The sequence below is a fragment of the Eumetopias jubatus genome, unplaced genomic scaffold (assembly GCF_037043125.1).
Source record: "Eumetopias jubatus isolate StellerSeaLion01/CBP00866 unplaced genomic scaffold, mEumJub1_p1.0 scaffold_2, whole genome shotgun sequence".
Taxonomy (NCBI): Eukaryota; Metazoa; Chordata; class Mammalia; order Carnivora; family Otariidae; genus Eumetopias; species Eumetopias jubatus.
Window position 1 is genome coordinate 85279401 of NW_028274808.1, and position 14608 is coordinate 85294008.

The window sequence follows — 14608 nt, forward strand, 5'->3', positions numbered from 1 at the left end:
AGTGAACTGACTCTTGATAACTTGAGTTTCAATGAATTGGCTCACTTCCAATAGAGATGAAGAAGGTGAAACAAAGAGAAAATACAGAAAAAGAAGAAATGAGCTGAATTTGTGCTTTTTTATGAGACTGATGGACATTTCCAACTGACTGCTGGAAACACAAGTGTGGAGTTCGGGAGACTGGGTTAAGAGTGGAAAGTGAGGACGAGAGCCCCCCCCCCCCCCCCCCCCGCCGCTGCCCCTGCTTTGGGTTTCTTGCTTTGTGCCCCCAGTGAGTCCATGAGTTACAGATTTTCCCTTTGGGCGAACTTTGAGCTCCGTGTAGTCATTGTGATGTTAATTCAATCAGTGCCAATCCAGAATTTTCCTCACCTGATCCTACCTGCCCTGATCTGCACCCATTGAGAGTGCAAAACCACGTAATTACCATCACTCAAGGCAATGTTGATGGTTAGATCAAGCAAAAAAAAACTTTAATTCATAGCTGTTCTTAAGATTTCTCAAGACCGTATCTCTGCAACACCATCTTTTTAAAATAATTTTGGAGGCATAACAACTGACATTTTAAAAGCTGTTTGCGGAAGACATATAAATATATTCAATATAATTTCAAACGGCAGAACTAAGACCAAAGAGAAAAACTTGCAAAGGGTAAGATTTTGCCCAATGATAGAATAATCTAACAGAGCTAGCCAACACAGGCTCCCTTGCAAAGCAGAGAGCTCCCCATTTTTATGTTATTCAAGTGAGGCTGTCAGAGATTTGAGGATAAGGGCCTGGAGGGAGGGGAAGTCTTGCGATGAGTGGATCGTGAAACTAGATGGCATCACCATCTAGTTTTAGGATTCTAAAATTTTCATTTAGAGGACTTGACAAATGCATGATCAATTTGCATGTTAAGTAAATAGGTTATTTTTTACAGCTGGCTTTGGCTCATGTTTAACCACCACAACAAAAATAGCCTCACCCTGTGCTTTTGTGTTTATCTCTACTAAACAGCTCACCATGAGTCAGAGTCTGTCCCATCCCTACTCTCATGTCATCAGTGCGTTTGCAAACAATGCATGGGTCTTTGGGGCTAATTATCTGCTGTCAGCTACTTCCTGTATGAGGAGCAAACACTATATATAAGGAAGGGCTATCATTGTAAATAAATGCCATGCCCCCCCCCAAGTATTATATTAATATATGTATCTTGCTTCTCCCGGAATTAAAATGTTATATCTAGATGTGAATGGAACCCTTGAGAAGGAAATTTTAGAAGCTGTTTTATGTTAATTACAGAAACTATAATGGAAAATTTTTTTAAGTGATTCAGGAGGAAGACAGTAAAGAACTTGGTTTTCCATTGAGACAAAAGACTTAGCTATAAACATTTCATCTCTAACTTGATGACAGACACTAAGGGCAGATCCCTTTCTGTTCATATCAGCCCAACGCCGACTGCATGGATGACTTGCCCACCGACTTCGAGGGATCTCTGGGAGGCCCACCCACCAACCAGATCACAGGCGCGAGCGACACGACCGTAAATGAAAGTTCAGTGACTCTGGACCCTGCTGTCCGGACGGTGGGAGCCTTGCAGGTGGTCCTGGATACAGACCCCACCCCGCAGGAAGGAGAAGTCATCTTTACTACTAACAGTAAGTTCTGCTCTGCTTAGTAGCGCCATAGTCCACGTAGGACTTAGAAAAAGACACTTTTCCTCAAGAAGAAAACAAGTGAACTGAGTATATAACACTGCCAGGCTAAACAGTTGTACCCAGCAAGGCCTTTAGAAGCCCAGCGCTTTCCAAAGCCAGCAGGGCAGACAGCAGACCTGGCTGTGCATCTTGCCTGCCCACACACGAGAGCATGTCATACCACGTGGTACCTGAAGTGGGTAGGGCGCTGGCTCTGGTGTGGTGAAGAGCAAGTGAAGAAGGCAACTGCAGGGGATGCTTAGCAGGACTGGGCTAGGGCACAACCCTGCTCATTCTGTGTGAGTGTGAGTGTGAGTGTGTGTGTGTGTGTGTGTGTGAGAGAGAGAGAGAGTGTGCGCATGGCTGTACAAGGTGGCCTGGGCTGCGTGCAGGAGGGTGCGCTCCCCTGTTGCTGCAGGTCTCAGATGTAAATGGTATTCCTTTAGGTGGGTGTTTTTACAGTCCGACCCATACCCCCGTACACGGTGACATATTAAACTATCTTCGGATTTCTTCCCCATCCTCTGCATATACTCTAACCCCAACTCTAGTTGATGGTAGTTATAAAAATATGAAATAGCTGTGTTAACATTCAAGATTGAAGCTAAAAGCTAAAGCATTTGCTCTTTAGTCTTATACAGGAGAGAGAAAAGCTTTGGGAGTTCTAAGAAAACCAGCATGCAAATGAACTTCGGTTTAAGGTTTAAAGGGTGGATGGATATTGAGATGTTAAAATAAGGTGTATTAGTTCTCTTGATGGAAGTAACCTATTCACTATAGAAAATTTGGAAAAGGAGAAAAGCAGATTAAAGCCTTTGGGGCTTTTTCCTTTGAAATTGGTCTCTTTTTTACATATTTGCGATATTTGTAGAATTTGTAAAAATTATTCAGGCTGAAATGTAAAGACAGGCTTTTTTTCTGATGAAGAAACTAATAGACCTTACTGTTGAAAGACTGAAACATGAAGAATAAAAAAGAATGCAAAAATCACTCAGTACCCCACCTGGAAATCATCACTCTTAACGTTTTGGTCTATTTCCTGATAATCTCTTATGGGATAATTGAGACATTACCATAGGTGTTGAATGTGGAATATTATAACTGTAGAACTTCTCTAGGTCCTCAACAGAAAGTAACTTCAAGGTGCGCCTGGGTGGCTCAGTCGTTAAGTGTCTGCCTTCGGCTCAGGTCATGATCCCAGGGTCCTGGCATGGAGCCCCACATCGGGCTCTCTGCTCAGCGGGGAGCTGGCTTTTCCCTCTCCCACTCCCCCTGCTTATGTTCCCTCTCTCACTGTGTCTCTCTCTCTCTCTCTCTCTCTCTCTCTCTCTGTGTCTGTCAAATAAATAAAATCTTTTAAAAAAAAAAAAGTAACTTCAAGAGGAACTTGGTGGCAAATATCTGCCCCCGCACCGTTTATTAGTTTTGGGTGGGTAAGAATTTTGACTTTGAAAACTTGACTTTTAGAGGCATTAATGACCTCAACATTGAAACAATGACCTTTAGACACTTGAAGTCCTTAAAGACGAATTCCGATCCCTTTGTTTTGAAAGCCTAGGGTGGTGCTGTCCAGTATTAATGTAATGTAAGTCACATATGTCATTTGAAATTTTCTGTAGTCACAGTAAAAAACATAGGTTAAGTTCATTTTAATGATCTATTTTATTTAACCCAATATACTAAAAATATTTTGCATTCTTTCTTTTGTATTAACGCCTCAAAATCTGGTGTGTGTTTTACATTTACAGCACATGTCAGTTTGAACTAGCCGCACTGCAGGGGCTGAGGAGCTGCATGTGGCTAGTGGCCCCCATACCAAAAAGCATAGACCTAGAATCCTAGTCATTTTGAGGATAGAAGAACCTTAAAAGTAATTTCGTCTATACCCTGATAAACTTCTAATTTTTGGCATGAGACAGTCATGGCCCAGAAGAGTAAGTGGTTGATGTAGATCAGACAATAAGTTCCCTTTTCAGAGTCCAAAGGCTGTCCCGTAATTTTTCCATTTCTTGACATCTTTGCTTCCCATCGGACATTTCACTGCTCACTGTCTCAGTGAAGTATATCGGAAGGCCCGATAAACTTCTGTTCAAAAACACTGAAGGCTTAGTTTTTCTCAAGCCCATAAGAAGAACCCAATCAAATATGGATCATTTTCCTTGCCATAAAATATTATTTCATTTTCAAGAGAAAATGTGTCCTCTGTGAGAGTCCTTATTCTTGAAAGTTGATACGTACTTCACACATCTCCATAAAACCCAGATGCCAAATGGAAAGGCATCACTTGTGGCTAAAATACATCCAAAAATTAAATATGGGATCATGGTCTGCACCGATATACTTCGTAATCTCGAAACCGTTTTTGCCTAAAATAGACTCAGGGTATTTAGGCCATGGCAGGCATTCAGTAGATGTGTCCAATCTAATCTTGAAGCAGGGTGCTCCTGATCAACAGAAGGAAAAATGCCAGGTCATTGTAGAGGAAGATATTGGGAACTTTGAGGAAATAAGAGAGGTCTGAGGCCACCTCTGTAATCGGAAGATGGGGATGGTATACAGGAATATGGCTAGAGAGATCAGTCTCTTAGTACAGAAACTGAGTTTATTCTCAAACTGTTGTTCCTAGCCCATTTATTTCTGATTAGTTTTATTTATTGGGATCTAACAGAATATTCCAAACCCAGTCATTCTGATTAGGTATTGCTTATATCCCTAACCAAATGGCTATAGATTCCTTAAGGAGAAAATCCTTTGCCGTATACAAGTTTGTAAATTGCCTAGTACCCTAACTCAAATAACTAATCCACAAATGAACAAACAGATGTGTGAATAAATGGGTGAAAAGATTCAAATTCTCATCAACGCTGTTAGAACCAGCTCAAATGCTGTCTAAAAATAACGTGGATGGAAAATTAAGTGTACCTGGCATACAATATTGCTGCGAATCACAAATAAATAACCCAGTAGAGGTTGGACCTAACTTTTCTTCACGTTATCCTTTCCCATCTCACATCTCTAGAGACCCAGGAAATTACTAGATAATGAGGAAATAACTGTAGCTATCAAATACATCACACCACTTGTGCACTGGCCCCCTTTGTAAGCCCTATGAGGGAAATGTTATCTTTATTGTCATTTTACTGATGCAGAAATGGACGCACAGAGAGATTAAAGTAACTGGCTCAAGGTCCTAGCTAGTGACAGGTGGAATTGGAATTCAAAGACTCTCTGTCTGGCTCCAGAGCCCCATGCTTAGCTACGCTATGCTCCGAGGATGAACAAGGGGAGGAAATTAACACAGTAGCTTGCTCCCTTCTTTCATTTATTTATTCCTTTTCCCCATTTTTTTCTAAATCTCAGAAAGATCAAAAATGTGCGTCGTCCCTCCTTGCATGCTCATCCCTACCTCTGCTCCTCCTGTCTGGCAAATGGTGTTGGTGTGTTGTCGATCAGATGCATGTAGAAGTCATTTCAGCACTCAAGGGGGGAGTGTAGAACAGATTGCCTTTAGAGTGAAGATGGAAAAATCTGGCATTAAAGGATCATCTCCAGTTCTCGGGAAAGGGAAAAAAAGAAAAGTGTTTATACAGCAAAGGAAACCCAAACTTGTTGCAAGTCTGACATTTGGGAGGAAGACGTGCTCATATGCATTATCTTGACTGTTTCTGATACTCTGCCTTTGACAACCTCACATGGCAGTCCCAAATGACACCTGTTTCTCCTGCACCTTAGTGCAAGGGGACATGTGCCTGAACGCACAGATGTCCCTCACCAGTCTTTACCTGCGGGCATGCCTAATTGCACCCCAGACATTGCCTTCTGACTCCCCAGGCCCAGGCTGCAAGTTTTTGGATTTGCTTCAGCCAGGAAAAAAAGTTCCTAAGGATCAAAGAAAAACACAGCTAAACAAACAGTTCTGTGTGTTGGCAGACTCCAGACAAGAGCTAGAAAAAGACACAAAAGGAGAAGACTCTATTACTCCTCCGCAGAAACATTCAGTGCCACTCCACATCCGCTCAGGGGGGTCTGAAACCTTCGCAAGGAAGCTGCCCATTTGCTTTATGAAGTCACTGCACTACCCGGCTCTTTAGCACTGTCTCTCAGTTGTACCCACTTGCCACTCCTTCTGCCTCCGACTAGAAGAAGCAAGCATTCAGCCCACAGGGTGGAGAGTGGAGGGTAGGAAGGGTGGAAGGAGCCAGGAGCTAGAAAGAGACATGGAAATGGGTCAAATCAAGACACCTCCAAGCCGCCCCTGTACCTTCTTGAGTACGTGCCGGAAGGTGTGTGTCTGGGAGACCTGGTCTTCAGATCTCACAGAAGTTAAGTGGTACGCATGAATGATTATGTACTCAGCCAGTTGAAATGAAATGTGGTGTGGGATTCCTCTGGGAGACTTCCTTCGCTAACTTTCTATCAACTCTTATCCTTGGGGGAAGCACAGTGCAGCCAGTGTATTCAGCAAATATGATGTGTGATGTGTTTAAAATGCACCTCTATTTTTGCCTCAGTGTCACGTGAAATGTACTGAGTGGGTATAATATTCTCCTCCCCTGGGTGAAAATTCCAGCAGGCCTAGGAATTTTCTGCTTCCTCCTAGGTAACTGACAGTTCTCGAAGTCCCTTCAGGTCCCAAACACAGATTTTTTTGCAGGGCCCTTTTTCTTGTAATTCCCATGCCTCAAGACAGGTGGCTCCCTCGCTTACTTGTAGGGACCCCTGCCGCCCCAGTGCATGCACACAGTCCATTCCCAGCTGCTGTCTGCTCAAGTGCCCTTACCGTCTAGGCCCTTTTGGATAGGGCCCAAGCTGAGCCCAGGCCAGCTCTGGACCCTCACACATCACCTGCCCTGACACTCCTGTCTCGACCAGTAGCTGTGTCTGACCTCTGACCTCATAGAGGCCATCTGCCTCCTCTCTCTACCCTCCGGGCAGGAAAGACACCTGTGTCCACAGTCTGCTTTAGCCTTGCAAAGACTGAAGTCAGTTCTCTCTGAGTCCCACCTACAAGAACACAGTTCAGAATCCCCTCCAGGGTGCCCTGATAGTAACCCCTCACTGGGCTTGGGTGTGGGAGGTAGTCCCCCCCGCACCCCTTTTGCTAGAGGGGTAGGATTTAGCAGCACCGTAGTCTCTCCTCAGACAATCTCTTTACCAGTTTCTCTACCTTCCTCTCCTTCTCTCTCTTCTTCATTGTCTCAAAACGGGTGACGCAGTCAAGAATCATAGAATAGGTTTCCCTTCATGTCCATTATACATCCAGCAGTGGGATGGGGAGCAGAGCAGTGGGTAGAGGTGGGAGAGGCTGTCCACACCTCTTCAGTAGAAACAGTCAGGAAGGGTCCCACGAGAGAGCCAAAGAACTAGTTTCTGAACATCCTGATGATCTTTACTGGAGGGACCATATTCTTAGCTCAGAGGGCAACTAAACTATGGTCTCTTTGGAAAGAACCTAGAGATAGGTCAGCCTTTTTGGGAAAAAAAAAACAAAAAACATGCTCATACTCTTCAAAATGCATTCATTAGACAAAAATAATTGCTAAGACACAGCTGAAACAGCCCAAGAAAAAACGCCATCTATAGAAAAAAAGCCGCCAACAGCTCCCCCTGCAATCCGCAGGAGCTCTCCAGAGACACATTCTCCATCCTAATTATGGGAAAAACTTCCAGAAAGTTCATTCAGAGACTCGTGTATAGTCTCTGGCATGATTCGCTTTCTCTGATTTGAGGGACTCAGTATAAGCTTCTCTGAGGATTCTTCATTCCTAAAGACAGATTCTCTTAAAATTAGGCCAGAGGTGACATTCACTCATTTTTTTTTTTTTTTTGAGTTCTTTGTTTACTATTTAAGGAGCAATTGGTGAAGCACTCAGGACATCTATGTTCAGAAGTTTTAAATGCCCCTAGCCTTGCTCTGACCACAGCCTAAATGTGAAAACAAGACAGACTGACTGTACATTCAGGATTTTCCAGGGAACCCAGTTTTGAACCTCTGAGTCGAGACAACTGAGAGAAAAAAGGGAGGGTTGGCATGAGCATCACATTTCTGTTTCAAATGTGCAACTACGCTCTGCTATATTTGCAAAGCAGCAATTTCCAGGTTTTATGTGACTGCAAAATATACTGGTGCATCCAGAAATAAACACATCTAAGTGAAGCATTCCATTGTTTATGAGAGATGACAAGAGTGAGTAGCCACGTCTGCTTTTGTGACTTGCATCAAAGCCTGAAATGGCAAAGTAGCTACCCTTGACTCTGGGTAAATATGCTGGCTGGAACCAGCAATGAAAATGATCTCCCTTGGTGCCCATAAGATTCACATTAGCCCCGGAAAGATGATGGCTTTGATTTATGGGACTATTCCACTGTGGCAGACAGCAGAATCAGTCAACCATTTAGGATTTTAGACCCCACTGTCATCGCTCCTTCAGGAAATAGTTAAGCCACAGGTGGACTACTTCTGTACAGAATAAAGCATTTGCAGATTGTGATACTGCTCCCCACAGTCATCACCATGTCTCATCACGTGCCAGGCTCCTGGAGCAACATCACCCCCTTGATTCTGAGCCGTCCAACTCACCAGCTCAGTGAGAGCTTCGGCAGAGAGACAGTTGTTCTGAAGAGGAAAGATCCTTGTGATAAGCACATGCCTTGATCATCAAGTGACCCACATGGCAACTGTCCAGTCCACAAGCCACCAGATATTCCACGATAACATTTCTCCTTGGGGCGCCTGGGTGGCTCAGTCGGTTGAGCGTCTGCCTTCAGCTCAGGTCATGATCCCAGCATCCTGGGATCGAGTCCCACATCGGTCTCCCGGTTCAGTGGGGAGCCGGTTTCTCCCTCTCCCTCTGCTGCTCCCCCTGCTCATTCTCTCTCTCACTCGCTCTCTCTCAAATAAATAAAATCTTTTTAAAAATTGTTAAAAAAAAATTTTCTCCTTGATTAAAAACGTTTGCCAATCCAAGAAAGCCCACTCGGGACCCAGCTGCCAGGGTTTTCCTGTCCTGTGCATCTGGTGCCTCTGACAGGAAGTATCGAGGACCTGTAGATTTACAAACAGCCTGTGAGAGAATTAATCAGTTTAGACCACAGATATATTGCCCCTTGGAGCACTCAGCCTGGGCATGACACACACCATCCACACGGGAGAAACCTGTCTTCCTGAAACAAAGTAACTCAGCCAGCAGAGCAAATCCATCCATTTCTGGGAGATTGTCTCAGATGTTCTAAGTTACTCATTGAAAGCACCATCTCCAGTTTGATGAATTTCTCCCAGGGCTGTCTGGCTCTGGGTAAGTGTCACAGCTCAGCAGCTGTTCCAAGAGTGGGCTAGGGAAAGGGCTGTTGAGACATTTTGCCAGACATTGTCACACTGAACATGGATCTCAGCGGGAGGAGGCAGCTGATGGCAGGAAACACAATTGACAGGTCAGCACTTTTTCAATATTTGAGTAGCACAGACGGCAAATAGGATAACGTTTCTCTTTGCATTTCAGTTCTAAAGCGTGTCATGAGGAAATTCCATTATTCAAAGATTAAGAAAGCGGGAACAGCTGAATGCCTTTTGAATGACATAAGAATTAGCTCTGAAAATTCAGTCTCAGGGTACTAAAAGTCAAAATATTTCAGAAATGAAATTCAGTGGTACAGGAGAAAAAAATATGCAACTACCAGGACATTACTGGAGCTACTTGAGGTAAGATGATATAAGAGAAATACCACTAGCTTAAGCCAGGAAATTTGGGCCTTAGTCTTGATTTGGCTTCCAATTAGCTATGTGACCTTGGACAAGTCACTTTGCCTCTCTGCACTTTCATTTCCTCACTTGTCAAATAAGGCACTTGTACTAGCAGATGATTTTTTTTTTTTTAAGATTTATTTATTTTAGGGCACCTGGGTGGCTCAGTCAGTTAAGCGTCTGCCTTCAGCTCAGGTCATGATCCCAGGGTCCTGGGATCAAGTCCTGAATCTGGGTCCCTGCTCAGCAGAGAGTCTGCTTTTCCCTCTTCCCCTCCCCCCTGCTCGTGATCTCTCTCTCTCTCACTTTCTCTCTCCAATAAATAAAATCTTTAAAAAAAGATTTATTTATTGAAGAGAGAGAGTGTGTGTGCGAGTAGGGGGAGGGGCAGGCAGAATCCTCAAGCAGACACCCCAGAGCTGGACATGGGGCTCGGTCCTATGACCCATGAGATCACAACCTGAGCCAAATCAAAAGTTGAATGCTTAACCGGCTAAGCCACCCAGGCACCCCTAGCAGATGATTTCTAAAATCATTTCCAGTTCCATAACTCTGTGATTAAAGTTGGACTCCCTCTTGGCACACTTCCAAGTCCCACTGGAAAAGGCTCAGTCAAGATCTTGCATTCTCACCTACCAGCTCTTCTTGCTACCCTTCTAGTGCCACTAAGCCAACTAGCAAGGAACTGTGCCCCCGGCTGTCTCCCCACTGCCACATTCTCTGAGACTGTAAGAGGTCTTAGGAGATGCTGCATCTGCCCATCTTTGAGTCAGATGAGTGGTTGGAAAGACAATTGGGTGCAGATGGCTGGAACACTGCTGGAGCCCCTAGGAACCCACCACACAGTGCACCCTGAACCCAGAAGGTGACAACCATCTGCTCACAGAAGCTCTTAAGCACTACTCACCTGACTCTTACCGAGCCTTTAGTGGTGATTTTTAAAATGGTAGTTTTGATGGCACGTCACATTAACCAAAATATTATGTGGAGCAACTCTCAATTCTGCTTTAATATTGATGTTAGGCAATGGGAAACAGTACTTCAAAAAAAAGTATTAAATTTCTTCAATAGATAGGGGTGTTGGTGTGAAGTCTGTGTTTAGGTATTGATATGTATATGAATACACAGTTTGGTGTTTAGTTCCAGCCACTATACATATGATTTTTGTGTATTTATAATGCTTTTTATTTTTATAGCAGATACCACATATGTCCCATTTTCTCTTCTCAGGGAAGTAGTTTAAAAAAAAAAAAAAGCCCTGTGACATCTTTTGGAAGTGGTATTATTTCCATTTAACAAATGAGGGTGCTGAGGCAGAAGTACCACATTCAGAGCTGTTGGTCCCAAACTGAGGAAGAAAACCTCTCAGTGGACCCCCATTCCAGGGCAGGCTACACGGTGTGACTCCATTCGTGTGTCCCTCGTGTAATTTTAATGGAAATAACGGATAATCACCTAAAAATAGCTCCAGTTCACCTAAATATTTTAGAACTAGACTCTGTTTTATTTGTCACTAAAATATTTAAGCACCAGCTGTTTTATTAAGGATCTAGTTTAATTGGTTAACAAGTTGAGTGCTAAAAATTAGGTTTTCCTCTCTATAAGAAATTATGAGGCAGAAACGTGTTTTGTAAAGAACACTTAATTTAATAATTAATGTTAATCCGTTATTAAAGCAGTAGGAGTAAGAAATCTTAATATCCTCTTTCAAGGAGTGGAGGCTTGCTCTCTCCTGGCAGAAGGGAATTCTTTTAATCCAGCAAATAGCCATTCTTCCTAAGGTCTCAAAGCATTATTCACCCACAGTATCTTATTCTGTCTTCATAATGTTCTTGGGCAGGAGAAGGAAGCAGTCATATAGATATGATCATATAGATCCCAAAAGGAAAAACTGAAGCAGTCATATAGATATGATCATATAGATCCCAAAAGGAAAAACCGAAACAGAGGTGCTAAATTGAGTTCCTTCCCTGGCCAAATTGTCTTTCCAATACTGGACCACAGGAGTTACACTGGTTCCCTGCAGAGAAATACCAGGAAAGCTCACTTGTTTCAGACTAATAATAGTACATAGTTAAAAATCTAGTTAAAGCATGCCCATAGGAAGTGGTTGAAACTTGAGGGCATCAAGACTGGTCTTCTTGGTGAAGGAACCATCTAGAATCAACTTGAGGTTTCTGCCTACACATGAAAGATTGAACCCACGGGTTTATCTCTGCTACCTAACAAAGTCCCACGAAAGGGTTTATAAAAAATAAAAACCTAAATTGACACTAAGAACAGAGAAAAGATTACAATAGATAATAGGCCAACAAATTTTGAGTGACAGATGAGTGGAAATTCACTTAGCAAAGTGGAGAAAGATGAAATCTAATAAGTGCCTCCTAAGGAAGATGCTGATAAGAAACGAGCAGCTGAGCATTCATCACCCTGGGGAGCCTCAAGATGTAGGGCACCAGATGCCCAGGAAGGCCAGGGTAAGGAATGGTGCTCAAAAGATCTGGTGATAGACCATGTAAAGAACATTTAGGACCCCCAGATCCCTTTCTCCATCCTAAGCCACCTGCTGGTGTTCTTAGGCCCATAACAAGGTCCCTTCTCAGTTGCAAGCCCCACCCATGCACGCTTAATCAGAATGCCTTCTTGGTAAATCGGAGTGGAGAGCAAGGTTGGCTAGACAGTTATGAGAAGGCACTAAATCTAAGAAAGAGAGACCACAGCAAATTAAAACAAAGAGAATTCCATAAGCTATAATTTGTGTCCTAACAGAGGAGCTAATCTTGCAGGAGATGCTGTTGAAACAGATACTGTGAGAAATAGGAATTTTCAGAGAATGAGAAGAATGCTCAGATATTAAAAAATATATCAGAGCAACAATTCCCAAACAATGGTGAAAAGATAAAATGCTTTTTGTCTTGTTAAACTATGTTCTTGGCATGAAAAAAAAATTGATTTAAAAGTTTAAAAAGTTTGAAAGGAAAAACAAAAGGGTCATTTGACATACCATTGAAGACTGAATTCACTAATTCCATATACATTTTTTATCAGCATCCCCCCTGCCCAAAATGTGTTTTTTACTACAGTGAAAACTCTGGCCTTGCATGGCATACTTTGCTTCAGCAAATATGCACGGTGCAAAACTTTTAAGACTGTTTTCTTTTTTGCGTGCTACATTTTGTTATATTTGTAATATATGAGTGTATAGGTTTATTAGATAAATTAGTGACCACAGTTTTTAAAATGAAATTACTTCCTAGTGCTCAAGCCAGTAAGTTGGGATTACCTGTGTTCTTTCCACTCTATTCCCCTCTGTTGTAAGTCACCGGATGTTCAGTCTGCCTTTTTAAACATCTGCCCATGGGCCGTTTCCCTCTACTACCGTAACTTAAGACCTTATTTTCTCTTACCTCCGTTTTCTCTGCAGCTGCCACTCTCTGTCCCTAGCCTCGACCCCCCCACCCCCACCCAGTGTGTCCTCACCCTGCTTCCTGGAGAATCATCTACAGAATTCTGATCTTGTCACTGTTTTGCTCAAAACATTTGTATCACCTACCGGTTAAAATCTCTAGCTGGCAAATCTAAACAAATCAGGAAGCATTTGGCAGCAGCATATCTCTTTCTGGTTTTTAACCACCACTCCCACCTGGTACTTGACACAGAGCATTTCCAAGCCACTCGTGGTTCCAGGCACACTGCCCCCGACACTTCTCCCTCACCTGCCAAGTCATGTGTATCCTTCAGGAACACCTCATCTGCTGTGTTCGCTGAGATGCCTTCTCTGCTACTCCAAGCAGAATAGAATCTGGTGCTTCTTTTAGAATTCTCTTCTTCCAAGCAATTTTCTCTGTTACAATTTCTTAAGAAAGCATCTGTCACCCCACTGAATTTATCGGACCTTAAAAGGTACAGACTGTGGCTTTTCGCCTTCACGTCCCAAAATCCAGCACAGTTTCAGGCATAAAGAATATGCTAAAGAATTTTAAAGAACTCAACACTAGCAGTAGTTAGAAGAAGAGGCTGCGTTGTGATATGCTTTTGTATTTTGTCTGCTAACGAAAAGAAAATAGATATATATTCTTCCAAGGATCCTCAAGCTGGGCCCAGGCACCAGCGGACAAGCTTCCCTAGAGCCAGTTCCTCTGAGATGACTCTGTGACTCTACCCCCATGTGACAGGGGCACAAATGCTACACTCGTCCCCCACCACAAGGAAGGAGGGAGACTAATGCCTCATGGAAATGGATGGATGATTTATTATTTATCATTATTGATATTGGACTACACAGCCGAAGTGGGGGGTTGAAGGCAGCAGGCAGCAAGCCAAAGCGGCAGAAACAACAGCGGAGTGGGGGGAGTGGAGAAAGGCTCTCCCACCTCACAGCACAGCACTTTCTGCAGAGGCCGTGGACATGACACAGACCAAGGGCCCCGATGCTGGTACAGCTTAAAGGAAACTCTTCCCTTTTTGCATGATACCATTGGCACTACTCTTACTATTTTACATCCGTCTGCAATGAGTGAAGATAACCCTACTGAGAGAGAATCCAGGCTCGGGGGGAAACCAGATGACTTTGGCATCAGGCATATCTGGGCTCAGATCCTGGCTGCCCACTGAGCTGGTAGCTTGTGGCCAACTCAGTTTCACATCCCTGGGCCTTAATTTCCTTTAAAATTGTTCCAGTAAAGTCCACCTCACCACCCCTTGTGAGGACGAAATGAATCGATGTATATGCAGCTGCCGGCTCAGCGCCTGGCATGTTGCCTCTCCCTACCCGTCCCGATAGACACATCGCAGGTCCCTGTTAGTGCAACTGGAATGTCCTCATATCATAAAAATATCTGCAGAGCACCTTTCTCGAATAGACTTCAAGGCCCTACAGCTGGAGGTTGTATCCTGAACTGTTTGTGCCCACAGAGAGGAAAACGGACGTTACCTTGCTCTTCTTCAATTCCCAGAATTACTTTACATCCTGAGCCAGAACTGCATGCTCTTTTTTGCTAATTGATCATCTGAGTACTACTGAGTTATAAACTGCAAACGTTATGACCATGATCTCATATAAAATAATGATTGTCCTTCTAACACCATTTGTAGAGAAACCGCTCAGGTTATCAGGATCATCACGAGGCAGCCCATCAATCAATCAACAACCCATTAGTGTCAGTTCCTAGAAAGTCATAATTAG

General features: G+C 43.4%; 1 protein-coding gene across 1 annotated transcript in view; it reads left to right on the plus strand.

Annotated features, from left to right (window-relative positions):
* RNF150 (ring finger protein 150) overlaps nucleotides 1-14608 on the plus strand; it is a 258670-nt gene that overhangs the window by 212344 nt on the left and 31718 nt on the right. The window contains exon 6 of the mRNA XM_028102331.2: nucleotides 1433-1643. Within this exon, the coding sequence (XP_027958132.2) occupies nucleotides 1433-1643 (211 nt within the window). The remainder of the gene's footprint in view (nucleotides 1-1432; nucleotides 1644-14608) is intronic.